Here is a 16,974-nt window from a genome sequence, read left to right as displayed (position 1 = left end):
TGTCACTAAGGCCACATGGGTCAAGCAGACAGGGTAAAAGACAGCAGGAAGAGAGCAAATTGGACTGGGTTCATTTTGATCTCGTTTCCCTTCGATCCAGCCCCAGTGCAGGCGCAGGGCAGCGCGCGGGCAATGCGGGCAGCCCCGGCAGCGCCGGCTGCGAAGGCCACGGCAGCTCCCCGCGGAGGCGGCGGCCTCACTTCGGAAGACTGTGTGCTAGGATTTCCCTTAGGAAATGTCCCGCCACACACCTGGCAGTAAATAGTGAGAGAGAAGTTTGTACTTCTTTATATTATTTTCACCGGTTAAATACTTTTGCCAGGGGTTGATAGTAGTACTTGAATTTCTGCTATTTGTGTCATCTTCCAAAAACAAAGGATGCAGAAGGCATTCACTTTTACAGAAATCCATGCAATTATACTCACCTTTCTCTTTTCTTTTCTGTTTTTTTTTTATGGGAAGACAGAAGAGAGATTTGGATGTACACCAGGAACAGCCATGAGGTCAAGAGATTGATCATTAACCAGTCACAAATATTGACAGAAGAGAAACAACCTTCTGGATTCTGTGAAACACACCTGGAATTCAAAATCAAAGTAAAATATGTATTTCTACACCCGTGCACATGCATATCTTTAAAAAGCTGCCTTTAAAAACAGCCTCCAACAATAAGTCACTTCCTGGCAGCAACTTCCATCAGGAAAATCTGCTGGTTTTGCGAGGGGCTTCATCTCCTGTCAGTGTCCGTGTCGGCTGCTGCTTCCCTGCAGGAACCAACCCCAGCACTTGCTCAGCGCGCGTGCGGGCAGCTTGTTGCTCAGCAAGCCCCGGTCCACAGATTTAACTGATATCAAGTTTTTTAAAATCCCATCACAACTGCCAATACTCATCACTCTTCCAAAATGGGGTCCAAAGCCTCGCTGAGATGTTGGCAGCATGTATCACTGCACCAGAGCTGGGGTCGCCTCTCTCTACAAGATTAATTAATTCTAGCAGGTTAAGTGCTAAGATTAAAAACAAGCAAGCACTGTGATTGCAGTAAACTTCATTTTGACTGTTACTGCTTCCTGTGGCCCTATTGGTGCTATGTATCTTTATTTACTGATATGCTCAAATACATACAGATATAGATGGAAATGCATAAAAAAAGAGAAATTGTCAATAAACACTAGGTATGCTGATACTGCCTGCAAATGATTGCATTCACTAGTGTAAACATTCTGGTCTAGTAATTACCTTAGAAAACTAATTAGAAGGGATTTACAGACATTAAGATAAAAAGAGCATGCAAAAGCTTGGAATTATTATTCTTATTCTTTTTTCTTTTTTTCTGTTGCCTAAGTGCACACTTCTACTGACTTTCAAGGAGCTTTGTGCAGGGAGAAAGGCACCTAATTTGCAAGGAACTGAAGACAGGGAGAAATGCTGCTGACCTGTTGATTTTGGCAGTGAAGTATCAATGAGTGGAGGCAGCAAAGATGCTACTAAAATTTCATTGCATGGAATTAAAAGCCACGCACGTGCGGAGCAAACCGCGATGGTTAGGAGGCAGAGTGAAGCTGCAGTGCCAGAGCTGCAGCACGAGGCTGGTCTCCAAACCGCTGCGCTGCCTCCTCGCAGCCCCGCGCGCCTCGGGGCGTATTCCTTACGCAGGGAGGCTGCGAACGCAAAGGCGCAACGGGGCCCTTGGCTGCAGGGCCTGGGCAGGACCACGCTACAACTGCACAACCTGAGCTAGAGCAGGCAGCAAGGAGAACAGCACACAAGGTTGACGTAGATGCAATATTTAATACTGAAGGTGTGGCAGTACGTTACACCGTGTGCTGCCCCTAGTGCACAGCCACAATGTTCCTCGCAACGTCAGGCTCAGCCGTTAAGCGAAGCAGGCGTCTGGTCTATGTGGCGTTGGATCCACTCGAGGTACTGGCTCACTTTGGTGTAGACTCCAAATTTCTCCAGACTTCCACAGCCTTCACCCCAGCTCACCAGTCCCACCAGAAACCAAGTGTCCTTGAATTTAGTGATCATGGGGCCTCCGCTGTCCCCACTGCAGGAATCTTTATTGTCCCCTAAGCTCCCAGCACACAGCATGTTATCAGAGATAGCAAATCTCATAGCTTGGGCACACTCGTTCCGGGGAACCATGGGGATTTCGATGTAGTTGAGGACAGTAGAGTAGTTCTTCTTGGAAACGTCGCTCGTGCTGCCCCAGCCAGTTATCACCATTTGTGTCCCTTTCTTGGTCAGCTCCTGCTCTGCCAGGTCCCTGGTGGGAAGACAGATAGGGAGCACGTATTTGCTATAGATCACCGGCTCAGCCAAGTGCAGCATGGCTATGTCATTATCAGAAGTCTCCTTGGTATAATTCTCATGGCTCACATATTTATCAACCCAAATGATTTGCTCCTCTGCCTCAGTACGGAACCGGTGATATTTACCTGGAAGAGCAAACAAGAAGATGAGAGACGTTCCTGGACTTCCTGAGCTCTCCAAACAAAGGGAGTCTTCCTGCACCTTCAACACCAAAGTCTCTGGATTTAGGAGTCTACCTTCTGCCTTTAATACCCTTGCAACATAGACATTAATTCATTTTGGTTTTAGGGTAAGAGCATTCACTTTAATTGCAGTCTTTGCACTTTTCTATTTATTTGTACCATGAATAAACATGTTAATGAATTAGTTCCCTAGGGTTAGGGCCATCAGTTGAGAGACTGAAATACTTCTGCATTGCCATGTTATACCCTGCATGCAACTAGAGAGATGCTCTTGAGCAGGAAAATAATCTTCTTGGAGTCACCACTAAAAGTTGGGAGACCAAGAGTACAGTAAAGCAAGAGATAGCACCTAAATTTTTTGTTGTATATCCAGTGTGCGAATGACTAAGCTTCAGAATCTAAAAGACAATGTGACAGATTTTAAAACCTTAGATCTGTATTTTAAAGAGTTTTTGACCACCTAAGACTTCTTTATCATTATTTGTGCTACACAGTCATGGCCACTTCCTGGGCCAAGGAGTTATGCAAAAGTTAATAGGATACTAAGCCAGGAAAGACCTTCAAGGGAAGAACAAGTTGTTTGTATGTGATGCACTGGAAAAGACAGGAACAGATCTGTTCAATATGATCTTGACAGTGAGCCACAAGAAAGGAGTAGCGTGTGCTGGGCTGTCACATTTCTGAACTGTGCTGACAGTTAATGCATGGTCATATCACTGCCTACTTTAGCACGTACTGGATAAAAGCATTCCTCCTTTTTGAGGCTTGCCCATTGAGCACACTCAAGCTGCTGGCAGGCATCTATGCAAGCACATTTCTCTCCTGAATCCTTTCAGATACCAGCTCTAAGACGGAGGAGAAGCTGTTCTGAGTGCGTGACCAAAGCTGGGCCTCTCAAGTCCCTCACTTCAGTGTAAATTCCACTTTGCTCCAACCTCTCAGAGGGCTGTTCTGGCTGTTTGGCGCCTGTAGAAGAGTCAGCGCCTCCAGCTTTAGCAGCAGCTTTGTGACCAGCAGCCACAAAGTCGGCACTGAGATTAACTCCAGAAAGAGGTTCTCAAAAGACCTCTCAAGCCCAGGCTTGAATCTTCAGTTTCTAGATCATTCTGCGTGCCTCTTCTTGCTCCTTTGCAGGCAGCCAACACGACCACATCCAGCTGCGGGGGACAGCACGTTTCCAGGCACCTGCACTGTCCAGCACCAGAGCTGCAAGAGCTGGCTACTATCAAGCCGTCGCACACGATCTTCTCCTCTAACGACCTCTCTTCTTGGAGGTGCCACAAGAGAACATGCATTTGACCACTGATCAAGAACACTTCCTTCCTCAGTTATTTGAGAGTTCTGTTCACCTCCTCGCTGATCATCCTTATACTACATTTTTTTCTCTATATTCAATACAATTATGTATATTCTTCACATCTGTGTGTGTCTCCTGAGTGTCAGTTGAGCCTCAAAAAATAATCTTCTCAAATGAAAGTTGTCAACGTTGACACCTTTTTCAGCCTTTGAAAACTCTTTAATCTTTTATTTTATTTATTTATTTTTCATTTGGGCAGTATAAGACTCTCTTGACAGATCCCAGCCTTGTTCCTTCTTGCGGATCTTTAGGCCTGGCTATCCTAGCTGAAAACTTGTCCCAATGGACAGATCTCCACCAATATCTGCAGTATGAGACCCAGGTGGAGGGATCTGAGGACATCCTCAGTATTTCCCCCAGGCAGCATTTTCACCCTTGTGACATGCAGGTCTGTCTCCTTGAAGCTCCATTCAGAACTATGTCAAGCACCACGGAGGATTCCAACATATCCTTCTACAGCTGCTTTTTCCCCCCAGAACCACTCCGAGTAACCTGCACCTCCTTCTTAGGACTCACTAGAATCTGAAAAGGGAATAAGAGCAAACCCTCCACAGAGGAGAAAGTTACTCATAACTTAAGTGTTTGGAGATGTGTGCATAGAATCATAGAATGCTTAAGGTTGGAAGGGACCTCTAGAGATCATCTAGTCCAACCCCCTGCACACACAGGGTCACCTAGAGCACGTGGCACAGGACTGCGTCCAAGGGGGTTTTGAAGATCTCCAGGGAAGGAGACTCCACAACCTCTCTGGGCAGCCTGTTCCAGTGCTCTGTCACCCTCACTGTTAAGAAATTGTTCCTTAAGTTCCTGTGGAACTTAAGGGTGTTGTGAGTACACACAGTCCATCTGTATGTTTACAAGCTACCACATTTACTTCTACTTTGAAGTCTCTCTATAGAAAAGGTAGCTAATCTGGCACTAAGAGGACACAAGGGAATCCTGCAGCCATTCATCCTCTGTGTTGTCATGCCCAGGAGCAGCAGTGCTGGTGATGGTAGCTGCATTACGGATCATGTCAGCGTTGCTATTCTGTGGCATCTCTCCTCCCCTCTACCAACTCTCTCAAGCAAAGGTGTTCAGATAGATCAAAGGTAGGAAGAGGCCCGTGATGCTGATGCACATCCAGCTTCTTCCTCCTCTTGGGCTCAGGATTTTAACACATCCTTTGGAAAGGGGAGTTTCTTTAGCATTGGGGTGACCTTAAATATTTTTACTAGCAGAAACACACAAGCATAAGAGCTTTCCTAGAGGAGAGTCTGAAACTGAGAGCAAAGATAATCTTAACTTTCCCATCTTTCCACCTTCCTGCTTGAGTGAAATCAGATGATTTTACTAATACTTTTTGATGTGGGCTAAAGTGTATGTTAAAAGACAACCCCTCCTACATTCAAAAGGATTAAATCTTTATAACCTACTGATCTCTCTCCTGAGGTGACAAAGCTTGGGAATGAAGGAGTTGTATTTAAAAAAAGGGAATAGATTTTTTTCCATACCAAGTCTTACTTTGTACTCCTCTCTTGATTCAGTGCAGTGTGCTGCTGTTAGGGCCCAGGATGGATGGATGAGAACGCCCCCACACAGGAATTTCCCTTTGTTATTTTGCAGCATAATCTGAAAAAAGGAAAGAGAAGTCTCACACCACAGGAATGACGTGATGCTCACAAAACGTACACCTTCTTTCTGGTTGCAAGGTACACTAAATGCATCAGGCACCAAAACATGTTACATCTGCTGAGGTCGAAGCTCTTCAGCGGGACAAAAGCACTATGAAGAAGATCTCCATGGAAAAAGAGGCTGTGAGTATTCTTCCCAAATGAGGGCTGGCTTTCTCCAGATCAGCATGCGACGATGTTGGCGACTGCAAGGAAGCTCTCTAATACTTCAGGAACTTTGAAGTTCGGCTCACATGAGGGGATCATTCTTCTGACCAGTGCATGCCAGAAAACAGTATGTTGTCTCGGGCTGCAATTCCCATGTGATGGTGCAAAAGGGCTTTTTCTGTCAAAGAGGAACCAGGTTCTGAGTACAGACACTCACAAGTGCCAGGCTACGCTCTGTAAAGTCTCAGACTCCTTCTCTCTGACATCCCAAATGGCTCTATGAAACTACGACATATTCTGCTGACTAAACTTGCGAGCTTCAACTTAGGACAGATAAAGCTGGCAAGAAAACAAAGAAAGGGCAGGAAGATCATCCTCCTCTCCTACCTTATTGCTCATGCAGGCTGCATGAGCTGCAGGGCTGAAGCTGCTTCCGCAGCACAGAGTGAAAGAATGGATGAGTGTCATCCCTGTCCCTTCTCCTGGCACTGCTGCCGATGTAAAAAAACAGGCAGCGATGACAAGCCAATCCTAACAGATGAGAAACTATTTCTCTGGTATTTCAACTTCCAAGTTACTCTTGAAAAATCTAGCTTAGCTTTGTCACTACTGGTAATTTAGGAGTCTCCTTGGAGCAACTGGGCAGGGAGAGCTGTCCTGGAAATACCTGGTTATGAAAGATCCTTCTTTCCTCACCTGCCAAGGACTGTCTCCTTTTCTTCCTTGTTTGCCCCCAATGAGCCGAATTTTGAATCCAGCTTCGGCTTCAGCGTACTCCGTTTTCATTCTTCCACAAGGGAACTCCACTACAAGAGATGCAGAGAAGTTAACTAGCAAAGACCAGGCCACCTAACAACTCTTCCAAAAGCTTTTCTCCCATCCCTCTAAACTCAGCTGTACTGCTAGCAACTTCATGGAAGTCCCTCACTGCTTTGTGGAGGAGGTAGTTTCCTGATCCTCCAATATGACTCCAGTGGGTAAATAGAGGTGCGGGTTGGATTCTTAATGGCCATAAAGGGGGTGCGGAGCTGGGAAAGGCAGGATACTCCCTGCACAGTTACTCCCCACGCAGTCCTTTTGAAAATTATTAGAAAGGGCCATGTAAATAATTGTGCAAAAGGCCCTTATTTCACCCTCGAATAATCCTCTGTCACGCTGGGACTACAAACAAACCTCCTCTTACCCACGGGCTTGCACATGGTGTGGTCGCTCGTCAAGTGGTAGCCGGACGCGCAGCTGCAGTGGCGGCGCTGGTTGGCGGGGTCGTCCCGGCAGAAGTGCTCACAGCCCCCGTTGTTGACCGAGCAGTTGGTGTATTTGACCACTGGGGAAAAAAAAGAGGAAGAGCAAGAGAGATGAGACAAGTTGGAAAGCTGAAAAGCCACAGGATGGCAAAATGATGTCAGGGAGATAGCGAAAAGGCCCTAAACAAAGGGAAAACAAGACCAGAGATTGCAGTCAGGGCTGGTATGGACTGAAGGATGAAAATGAGAGCGAGTCAGCCAGCAGCATGTGTCACTGATACATGACACCCACACCCGTCACTGAGCCAGCCTGTCCTCGAGGAAGAAACTGTCACAGTACAACAATCACATGTTCCCAGTGTGTTGTTTTTAATCCTGTAATGTTGAAAGACCCCTCATCATCATGCTTTGTACTAAGAGGTCTAAAGCTACTGAAAATCCTGTTTTACAGCATTATTTCTGGTATATCTGTACAGCTGAGATGTCTCAACTCTCCACACTTTCCCCATGTCAATGCAAAATTCAATTTGCTTTAGATAAACACAATTAATCCTTTTACCACAGGTAAGAGGTAAGAGGTAAGAGAGAAATCCCATCAGAAATGAGAGCAAGTATACAAGGTAGTGCCCAAATGTTCATATCTATACCCTGAGATCCCTACCACTAATAATGTTATTTTATAGCAGACCAAAGACAGCATTACCATGGTTGCACAAATCTCCCTCCCAGCCTTTGTTACAGATGCAGGAAAATTTTCCAATATTGTCCTTGCAGGTGCCATTGGAACATGGTTGTGATTCACACTGATCTCCATCTGAAAGAGACACAGGAAAGCCCAGAGCCTGAAGCCTGCAGAAGCCTCAAAGGTCAAGCACTGACACCAACCAGATCTTCCCCAAACTGTGCCCTAGGCAGAGTTTCTGCCACCAAATGGAGATAACTGAGGTGCTGGCCCAGAGACCAGGCGCTTTCTTGCGACTGGAGTGACTGGAGCAGAGGAGAAAGAAAGAACAGATGGGGAGATGGGGCAAAGACAGGTTACGGGGGGCTAAGGGACAAAGTTGGGACTTTGCTCTGGACCCTGCCAGGCAGGACTGGAACATCAGCAATCATTTCTGAGCAGTGGTTTAAGACCAGGGAGATGACTGGTGGTAGGCACAGAGGTACCTGACCCTTTGGTGGAGGGCTGTGTATAGGATGGGACAGAAAGACATGCTTTGCAAACCCCCTTAAAGAAAGGAGGATTTGAAGCAGTGTATGGTACATCACAGCAGAACATGAGTTACTCATGAGGAAACACAGAGAGATCATCAGGAAAGTCTTTTTTACTTACCTACATATTTGCTCCAAAACTCTAGCTGTGGAGAAACAAAACGTACATTAGGCTAAAAGTACTTTCCACAAGGAAGGGATTTGTAGTGTATCACGGCCTTGGCCAACACAGCACTTTGGTCAACAGGATCGGTCTCATTTTCCTTCCCAGTGCTGTGACGGGCACTACAAACCAGCAGGACCAGCAGGGCTCATGTCGCCGTGTCACAGCCGCCTCCTGCCCAGCACGGATCCCTGCGGCCCTGCTTGCAGACTCACCAGCACCATCGCTCACCCGAATCCTCTCACAGCCTTCGCGTCTCCTTGTTGCTTTACCAGGTGAATCACCTGTCTTGAGGAGCGCACAGCTATGTTTGCAGTCAGGCAACACTCGGGGACTGTGAAGGCAGTGAAATAAGTCTGGGCTCTGAGGGACAGCAAGGATGGGTGAGTCTTGTGTAGTGTTTTAGTGCACCTAATGGCACAGCAAGGCACTAAGAAGGGGTGAAAAGGTGCAGGAAGCAGTGATGCTGAAGATAAATTTAGTGTCCAGTTGAAAAAGTGAGGTTTGGAGGAGGGAGGAAGAGCTAGTGATGAACAGAAACATTTGTCAGGCACTGGTGTGAGATTGTGGAGATACACTGAAAAGCATCCAGAGCTGGGGAGTGGACAAGAGGGGCAAAAGACTGTGAAAAACTCAGCTGTAGCAAGAATAAACAAGCAGGGATTGGGATTACCTGGCTGGGACCTAAATCTCATGACTGGGTCTGGCAGCGTGTGCATGAGCAACCAAGTACTGTGGCTCAAAGAACAGGCAGCAACTTGACAATTGCTGTAACACAGTGACTTTCAAAAACAGGCCTATACCTTAGGAGCCAGGGGTGATGCATGTTCAGCGCTGGTAGCGAGCTCTCCTATGCCCTGGAGTGCAATACTTAAGAAAACAAACAATTGACTGCTTAAGTGTCACGTTAATCCTTACAGAAACAACTTACTGTTGCTTCTCTGGTTTCATATATCTCACTGGCCTCCTCGAAGTCACACTGTTCCTCTTTGCACTCACGTTCCAGAGAGCCTGGCTTGAGCTCTTCCAAAAATGAGTTTGCCCGCTTCTGGATTTTCAGGACTTTGTTTGCATCTTTGTCACTGTAAAATACTAGAGGCAAAAGCATGAGAGCACAAGCAGGGAACCCTTGGAGGTGCTGTGCAGAGGCTGGTGCTCAGAGTCTTTGGCCCTTTTCTCTGAGTACAGTACTGCCTCGAGTAACCTGCTGCCTGTTTTTCAGCAATGCCAAGGCCTGAGGGGAGTACTGCTAAAACGAGGCGTGAGATGTTCCAGAGCCTCCCCAGTGCCATAGAGAAGTCACAGTTGATCCAGCTGGAATAGACAAACTTGGCAAGTAGGCAGCGACTGGTTTTACCATGACATTTTGAACTGTTGCTAACAGAATTCCTTGGGCTCTACACGATGGCTAACAGCAACGTACCTCTGCCAAAGGCCCGGGCTCTACCTTGTGTCCACGTGCATTTCTCCCTAAGCTGGTACTACAGAACCTTTAATTTATGCTCCCATCCCGTGCCCAGCATGCCACCCTGGAACCAGTAAGTAGTGCTAAAGGTATTACTGGTTCCCAGCACCTGCCCGTGTAGTGGGTCTGCTTCAGAGGTGGGTCTGAGGTTCACTCCTGCCAAGGGGCTGCCAGCGCAGTCTGCAGAGCACCCGCTGTGCCCCCTGGCCTGCTGACTGCCCTTTGCAAAAAGTATTTTTGCATTGCAGGGTCTGGCCTCAAGAGCAGGGTTTATTGGCTAGAGGGAGGGAAGCGCCCAACAGCCAGGGCCCTGCAGTGCTCTTGCTCGGACAGCTCTTGGTGCTCAGAAAGGCAAGGTCCAGGCAGCCATGGTGAACCTCTACTAGTGAGGAACCCAAGCTCTAAACAGGAGTGATCCACCCACTCCCTGCCACTGACAGCAAACCAAATGCCCTGGCAGTAACTGCAAGAGGGTGAAGGCTGTCTCTAAAATGAGTTACTTACTTGAGCCACCATATGTGTGTGAGGAGCAGGCTGCCAGCAGCACCCCTACGGTGATAAGCTTCCACATTCTGCTGCAGGAACCACCTAAGGAAGAAAAGACAGGCATGAAAGCGAGCACCTTGCTGGAGACAGCTTCCGTCACCACAGGTCAGTTAGTTCCTAAGAGCAGCAGCTCCCTCGATGAAGGCTGGTGTGCCTTGACTTTCTCCTTGATTTCAACTGCAAAGCAGCTGCTCATTAGAGGCCCTCCAGCCAGCTCGGCCAGCTCCCTTCATCCCTTTGACAGCTCTGCCAGAGCATTTCTTGTCTGCCCCAACACCCTTCCCTGCTCCCCAGACATCTTTGACAAGCTTTCTGCTCCATTACATAAATCCGGGCTTTGAAATTGTGAAGGATACGGTACTTTTGAAGCACTTACTGCTTTATTCAGTGTAAGTCAGGTTGATCTATTCTTCCGCCATTAGCTGTGCTGCAAGTTAGTTAATCCATAACTTCACATATTTACTCTCTGGAGTGACATGAAATGCTTTCCTTTTAGTCACTAAGTAAACAGTGTGCAGGGGGGGCCTGACAACTGCCAGCAGGAGCCTGCACAAGAAAAGCGACACAGTGGAGGCATCTGCTCTGCCTTCTGCAAATCTGTATTTCTTGTTTTTGATTTCCTAACAAATAGTAGTGGTTACACTTCATTTGTAAGTGTACCCGTATCAGTGCTGAGGTCTCTGAGATACCTCTACCTTCTCACAGCACTCAGTCACCCCAAAGGGACACAGACTGTTATTTTTTACAATCCTTCCACTTTGTTTTCTCCTTAAAGTTTGCACCACAAAACAAGCAAGGCGACTAAGCCTCCCTCCATTCACACGAGCAGATGGCACCTCCATTAACACCTGCAGTGAGGAGACAGGGCAAAGAGCCTGCACCAGTGTGCAACAGCTTTTGGTGTTCTGGATTATCTCGTACTAACACGCGATCCTCTACTTGAATTTGGAGTAAAAATACTTTTTACAGGAATTATGGAATGTTTTGGAAATCTTCACACCTCAGAAACGGCACAAACCCGTGTTCCCCTTCTTTGAATGCAGCTCTCACAGGAACACATCTGCAGGCGGTGCAGCTCCTGACTCCGTGCACGTTACCTGTGCAACAGCGTGTCCTTCGGGGTCCCTCATCGCAAACGAAGCTGCTCCGATGTCAGGAAAAGCTGGGCCTCCCCGGGATCTCAGGTCACATCCAGTGGCACCTCCTGAGGAGAGCTTTGGTTGTGTAAAACTTCCATGGACTTTCTCCAAAGTTTGCCTGGTTGTCCAGCAATAGTGCTATGCTGCCACTCGCCTTTGAATACACGTTTGTTCCCAAGACTTGGCATAGGTTGGAAATTCAGAACAGGCACCTCGGTGGCCAACTGGAATGTTTAAAGAAATATGGCACCTCGTGGCTTTTTCTGAAAAGCTATAGAAAAATTCAGGGAGAACAAACCGAGCTCTTCATCAGCCCTTGCATTTTGGGGGTCTTTAAAGTCCTGCTCTCTCTTGCTACCACAGAGTGGAAATAATGCTTTTAAAGGCAAATGTTTGTCTTCTCACAGAAGTGTACGACTCCAGACACAAGGGATTCAAGAGAAGATATTCCAGGATACTTAAAGATCTGTATCAAATCTTGCATGCCAGGGAACAGTGTGAATGTGAATCATTACGGCAGTAGGCTCACTACTTTCTCAGTTCACTTTCATTAAAAGAATACCTTCTTCTCTCACCCTCAGAAAATCGATCAAAGAGGAACAAACTGAGCGAGTTCATAAGCTTGGTGAGAGAGGAGGCTCCAAAACCTTTTAATTAACCCTGTGGAAAGCCGTGATTCACACAGTATTAAGAACAGACACTGGTAATCAAAGGGGAACATCTCCAAAAAGTAAAAAAAGGATCAAGCTTTCAAATTTCACAGCTTAAAGACATCCCTCCTTACAATGTGGCCTGCAAGGAGCATAACAGACTATAGTCTATTTTTCTCACTTCAACCATCTATAAAAAAAGTTTAAAGTTTGGTCTTTTTCCTGCCCCTACGGGAAGCCTTCTAGAAACATCTCTCAAAAGTGCTGCTAGCCCTCAACTTCTTAGCCAGCAGCGCTCAGTTGTTCCCCTTTTCCACATTTAAACTGCAACTTAAAATGTAATTTTTCTGAAAACAAATTTAAAACTTCAACTCCTTTCACCAAGCAGCATTGGCCTCTTCTTTGTAACAGAGCTTTCAGGTCAGGTGTAAATTCACCCATTTCTTTTCTTGGGAGGACAGTTAAGATGTACAACATAACAGGGCACCCAAGGAGTCAGCCAAATGCTTCAGCTCTTCAGACAGACGTTTCTGGAGAACTGCAATGTATTTTTGAGCACTTTTTGCAGCCTCAGAAGCTCCTTGTTCTGCCCCTGGGGCATCCCAGACGAGCACACAGCACCAGCAGACAAGAACTTATCTTCTCGTTCCGATGCTGCTTTTCCAGCTGGGATGACAAGGCTCCTCCTTGACCTGTCCGCTTCCATCCCACCGCAGCATCTCTCCCTGTTGCTTGACTCTCCTGAGGTTTTATGCTATATTAAAAACAAACCAACCAAGATACAGTAAAAAGCAAGACAAAAAAGCCCCTTCATTGCTCCTGGAAGGTCCTGGCTGCAAAACTCCTTTCCAAGCTCTCCACCCTGCAAGACCCACTGCAGCAGTCAGGGCAAGAGGACGGTGCCCTAAGCAGCAGCAGTGACACCCCCGCAAAGTGACACCAAGTGGCCCAGAGAGCTTCTTGCTTGTGGCGCTTAAATGAATAAAGACCAAAATTAAAACAATTACCTGCCTCAAAGGAGGAACAGCATCTTCTTTTTGCCGTTTCTTTCCTTGCTCTAGGTTTAAAAGCAGTCATCTGACAGGTTCTTGCTACCTGCTTAGGAGCCCTTTGATACGCAGTGGTGGGAGGTAAAGCTGATGGCAAGCTGCTGCTCCCCAGCCTGCACAGCCCAGCACCTCCAAACCTTGCAGGTTCAAGGGTGCACGTGTCATTTTACAGCAGTTTATTTCTATCTCATGGGACAAATCACTTCTCCCAGCAAGTAACACACTTGCTCCCTGCAGAGATAGGGCTAATAAAAAATTAACTGTGCCGTGTACCCCACGCTAATTAAACCGATGCGAAGCAGCATAGGCTTAACCGAGTCCCCTGCATCATTTCACTTCCTCCACAAAGGCCTTTGTAGACCTCCCAAGCTCTGAAGCAAGTGACACCGAGGCGCTCGTCACAGCACAGACTTTATTGGCTGGCTCCCAGCAGCCGGGCACGGCCGCCTGCCGCACAAGCACACCCGGAACAGGGAAGCTTGACTGGAAGCTCAGGAACACCGTGACTTTATATACAAGAAAACTGTATTTACAACAACCGATGGGAAAAATATGTACAAAAACATATAAGAGACATTTCCATGGTAATCATGGTATAAATTAACACAATAAATAGGAGGGAAGCAGGTCCCATTTTTAAGGCACAAAACCTTCTTCCCAAGACTGTACAGGGATTCGGATGCTTCCCTATGCTTTTGACGGGATCACAGGAATGGCGGGGACACCCCTGAGGAACAACCGTTGGTGGACGATGATACAGACATGCAGTCGCTGCCGACAGCTGTAGAAAAACATCATTTTTCATCCTTTCTTCCTTTTTTTCTTTTTACAGTACACACATCTTAAGATACAAAATACTTAGTGTAAACAGTCCTTTTGTTTTTAATCACATAGATAGTATGCATCTTTAAATAACACTAAAAGAAGGATCAGAGCTTTCCGGACGACTCGGGTGCGGGAGCGGGGTGCTCGAGGCCGGCGCAGGCGGAGGCTCCTCTGCATAGGGCTGCCGTGGCCAAGCCTCCCGCTTGCCTCCCTGGCGAGCCCAGCCCCGGGGAGCTGGTCCACACAAGGTGCCACTAAAGGCCAATTTCCAGGGCCAGAGTGGGGAATAATGTATGGAAAAAACTAGCCCTAGCAGGGAACTGCATGGTCGGCTCCCTGCAGGAACTGCCCCGGTCCCTAGCAGCTGCTGCCAAGGCTGAGGAAGCAGGAGGTGGCCGGAGGCTTCCCCAGGAGGAGCAGGAGGAGCTGAAACGCAGGTGCAGTTCTAGCTTCTCTTGAGCTAGCGTTTTACCTGAGACTGCAGGAGAGTCTCCGATTCGGGGCAAAGCAGCAGTAAAATCTCTTCCATTTTACTCTCCAGTTATCTCGAGTTTCTCTCTCGCCAAGAGCTCTCAGGTGCCAGAAGAGCAACGCTGGAGAACAGAGCCAGAAGTTGAACCTGGCTCCCTACTTTGCTGATGGCTCTTGCTGACGTTTGCCAGAAATAAAATCTGGGCAGCAGATATCTGCGTTCTTCCCAGGGAGACACAGGGAGCTATGACCCTTTTGCTGGATAGAAACCTTAACACAGATTCAAAGGCACTCAGGTTAAATGTGGATCCCATTTTCTAGCTCTTAAAAGAAGGTAGAACTTCCCTCCCTCCTTCGGTACGCGACAGATAGAAATATACTGGCTACAAATGTTTTCATAAAATGTGCACACACACGAAAAAGGATCTGAACATACCAACAAGGCAAGTCGTAAAAGAAATGAAGATTGGTCTGTGCAGAGATCATCCCCTCTAGCAGATGGCTAATGACCTTCAGTCCTCTTCGGATATGGCTTGGATTAAGGAACATCTGACTGTAAGGGCTCTTTGGCTTCCCTGCCATTCGCAGCAGGAAGAACAGAGAGGAGCTGCTTCTACTGAGGCAAGAATTAAATTCCCCAGGAATAAGCAAGGCAAGTGCATAGTGGTTACGCACAGTTAATCATGAGGTTCCCTTGAGAAGTTTTGCAGCAAGAATGGTGTTTCCTTCGCAGTAAAGGATCTCACCCCTTCTCCAGAGCTGTCCCCTGCATCATGCACCCTGTTGGGCACGTGCACGAATCCTACCCACATGTGATCCTGGGTTATGGGGCAGCCCCTGGTCCCCAGCGAGGCTGGCAATGGCCTGGAATTCTCCTTATAGTGGACGTTTCTCCTCATCCACATGCAGACGCTGGATCAGTGCCTCAACAAACACATGGGAAAATCCTGCTTAATACCCCAGGAATTCAATACCAAAAGGGGGTCAAAAGAGAAACAAATACAGCCACAGAAGCAATTGCTAGGTAGAGGTAAGAAGGAACAAACTCAGGGCAGAGCTAAACATTTTTCTTGCGCACTCCCCACAGTATTTATACCAGAGTATGTGCTAAACGAATCAAACACATCTGTCTGCTGTTCGCTTCTCATGAGCAAACCTGGTGAGCTGCCTGGCTACGAAGAGACACAGAGGTGAACTGAGAGGGAGAATCAGAACAAGCCTTGGAGAAGTCTTCAAGACTGCAATGGAGTTTGCTGAGGATCAAACCAATCCCCAAAATCTTTAGGGATGAGTCTATACACAAAATATCTTGACTGTTGTTAGACTACAAGAGCTGCTGTCAACTTGGCAAAATCCTTACAAATAACAGAGAAAAAAAGATATCCTCAGGAACCTAAGTTTTCTGCCACTGTGTACACAGCCAGTTCTTTGCCTGCATGCACAGCCAGACAAGTGCCACTGTGTAATAGTCATAAAAATAAATACATACAAAATTACAAAGTAATTAAACACTCCTGCTGCGTCTCCAAGCTTTACAGCACTGAAAGCTCCTGAGCTCCCTCTCTAATGAATGATAAATACACCTTGGGCAGGCAATACAGTGGAAGTTTGAAGGCCATGTAGGAACTGTGATTCAGAGGCACTGATTTTTCTACACTCCGCTGCTGGTGGCACCAAAGGCCATTAACCAACATACACCAGTTTTCATGAGGATACTCATCTGCTCTAACAATCCTCCTTTCCTCTGAGCTCTTGCAGGAACCCTGACATTCCCCACAGCTTGATTTCTCTCCTGGGGAGAGGACTGAGCCACCCAGATTTTTTGGTATCTGCCTTGGAGCGAAGGCAGCAAGAGAGATAGAAGCAAGAGGGAAAGCTGCAAGAACCAAGACAGGGGAAAAGATGCCATAATACAGTTAGATTTTATCATTTGTGACCAAAGTAATCTTCTGCACGAGTTGAAGCACAGAAACAGCTCTGCTGTCTGGGGCCACGATGATGGCATAAAAGGGACAGCAAGGCAGTCCTGGCTGTTGCCAGTCATGCTGCTTCCCTCCATCCAGGCACAGAGAGGTGTTCCATAACTCACTTTATTACTTTACACTTCCTGTACGGCCCAAATAGCTGGCTAAGTGTTCCTCTCTCTGCATGTGGTCTCCTGAAGATGAATTCAGAAGGGGGAAGGTCAGAGCTCATTTTCTGTAATCTTCTGCCTTTCAAGAATTCTGGGTTTTCTTATCATTTCTCAACAATAGTTTGTAATGCCTGAAAATCTAGAGATTGTACCATTACCAGTGGCCAAAAGAGAGGAGAGCTAGGCCCAGCAGAAAACGGCAAGGCTGGTGCAAAAGACTGTTTTAACCATGTGCATTGTTTGTTGCAGGGCAGGAGTGAGTGAGAATCACTGGGTCCTCACTTGCAAGAGGAGGTCCGCACTGGCTTTGAATTTCTGATGCAAACCACCTGCAATTACAGGTGTGTGAAGGAGGGGATTAGGTAAGACACAAGGACATGCTTTGTCCCACTTCAATGCTCTAA

The 16,974-nt window shown here is 47.0% G+C and overlaps 1 protein-coding gene across 1 annotated transcript; it reads right to left on the bottom strand.

Moving 5' to 3' along the window:
* Window positions 1-1,768: 1,768 nt before the first annotated feature.
* Window positions 1,769-10,840, bottom strand: PROC (protein C, inactivator of coagulation factors Va and VIIIa). Its single transcript, XM_010227772.2, has 9 exons — window positions 10,679-10,840; window positions 10,261-10,344; window positions 9,223-9,383; window positions 8,250-8,274; window positions 7,620-7,730; window positions 6,856-6,996; window positions 6,369-6,478; window positions 5,346-5,463; window positions 1,769-2,438 (listed from the first exon to the last, which is right to left on the bottom strand). The coding sequence occupies exons 2-9, from the start codon at window positions 10,325-10,327 to the stop codon at window positions 1,867-1,869; spliced, it is 1,305 nt and encodes a 434-aa protein (XP_010226074.2). The 5' UTR covers window positions 10,328-10,344; window positions 10,679-10,840; the 3' UTR covers window positions 1,769-1,866.
* Window positions 10,841-16,974: the final 6,134 nt, after the last annotated feature.

Source organism: Tinamus guttatus, unplaced genomic scaffold (genome assembly GCF_059628265.1).
Source record: "Tinamus guttatus ecotype Peru unplaced genomic scaffold, ASM5962826v1 Tinamus_guttatus_pri_ptg000927l, whole genome shotgun sequence".
In the NCBI taxonomy this organism is placed as follows: domain Eukaryota; kingdom Metazoa; phylum Chordata; class Aves; order Tinamiformes; family Tinamidae; genus Tinamus; species Tinamus guttatus.
This window is presented reverse-complemented; position numbering and strand designations above follow the sequence as displayed.

Excerpts from the sequence above, each read along its gene's own strand:
- PROC (XM_010227772.2), bottom strand. The coding sequence starts at position 10,327 with ATGTGGAAGCTTATCACCGTAGGGGTGCTGCTGGCAGCCTGCTCCTCA. Across the intron at positions 8,275-9,222 it reads ATGAAACCAGAGAAGCAACA|CTAGAGTTTTGGAGCAAATA; the intron begins GTAAGTTGTTTC and ends GTTTCTCCACAG. Across the intron at positions 6,479-6,855 it reads CACCATGTGCAAGCCCGTGG|TGGAGTTCCCTTGTGGAAGA; the intron begins GTAAGAGGAGGT and ends CATCTCTTGTAG.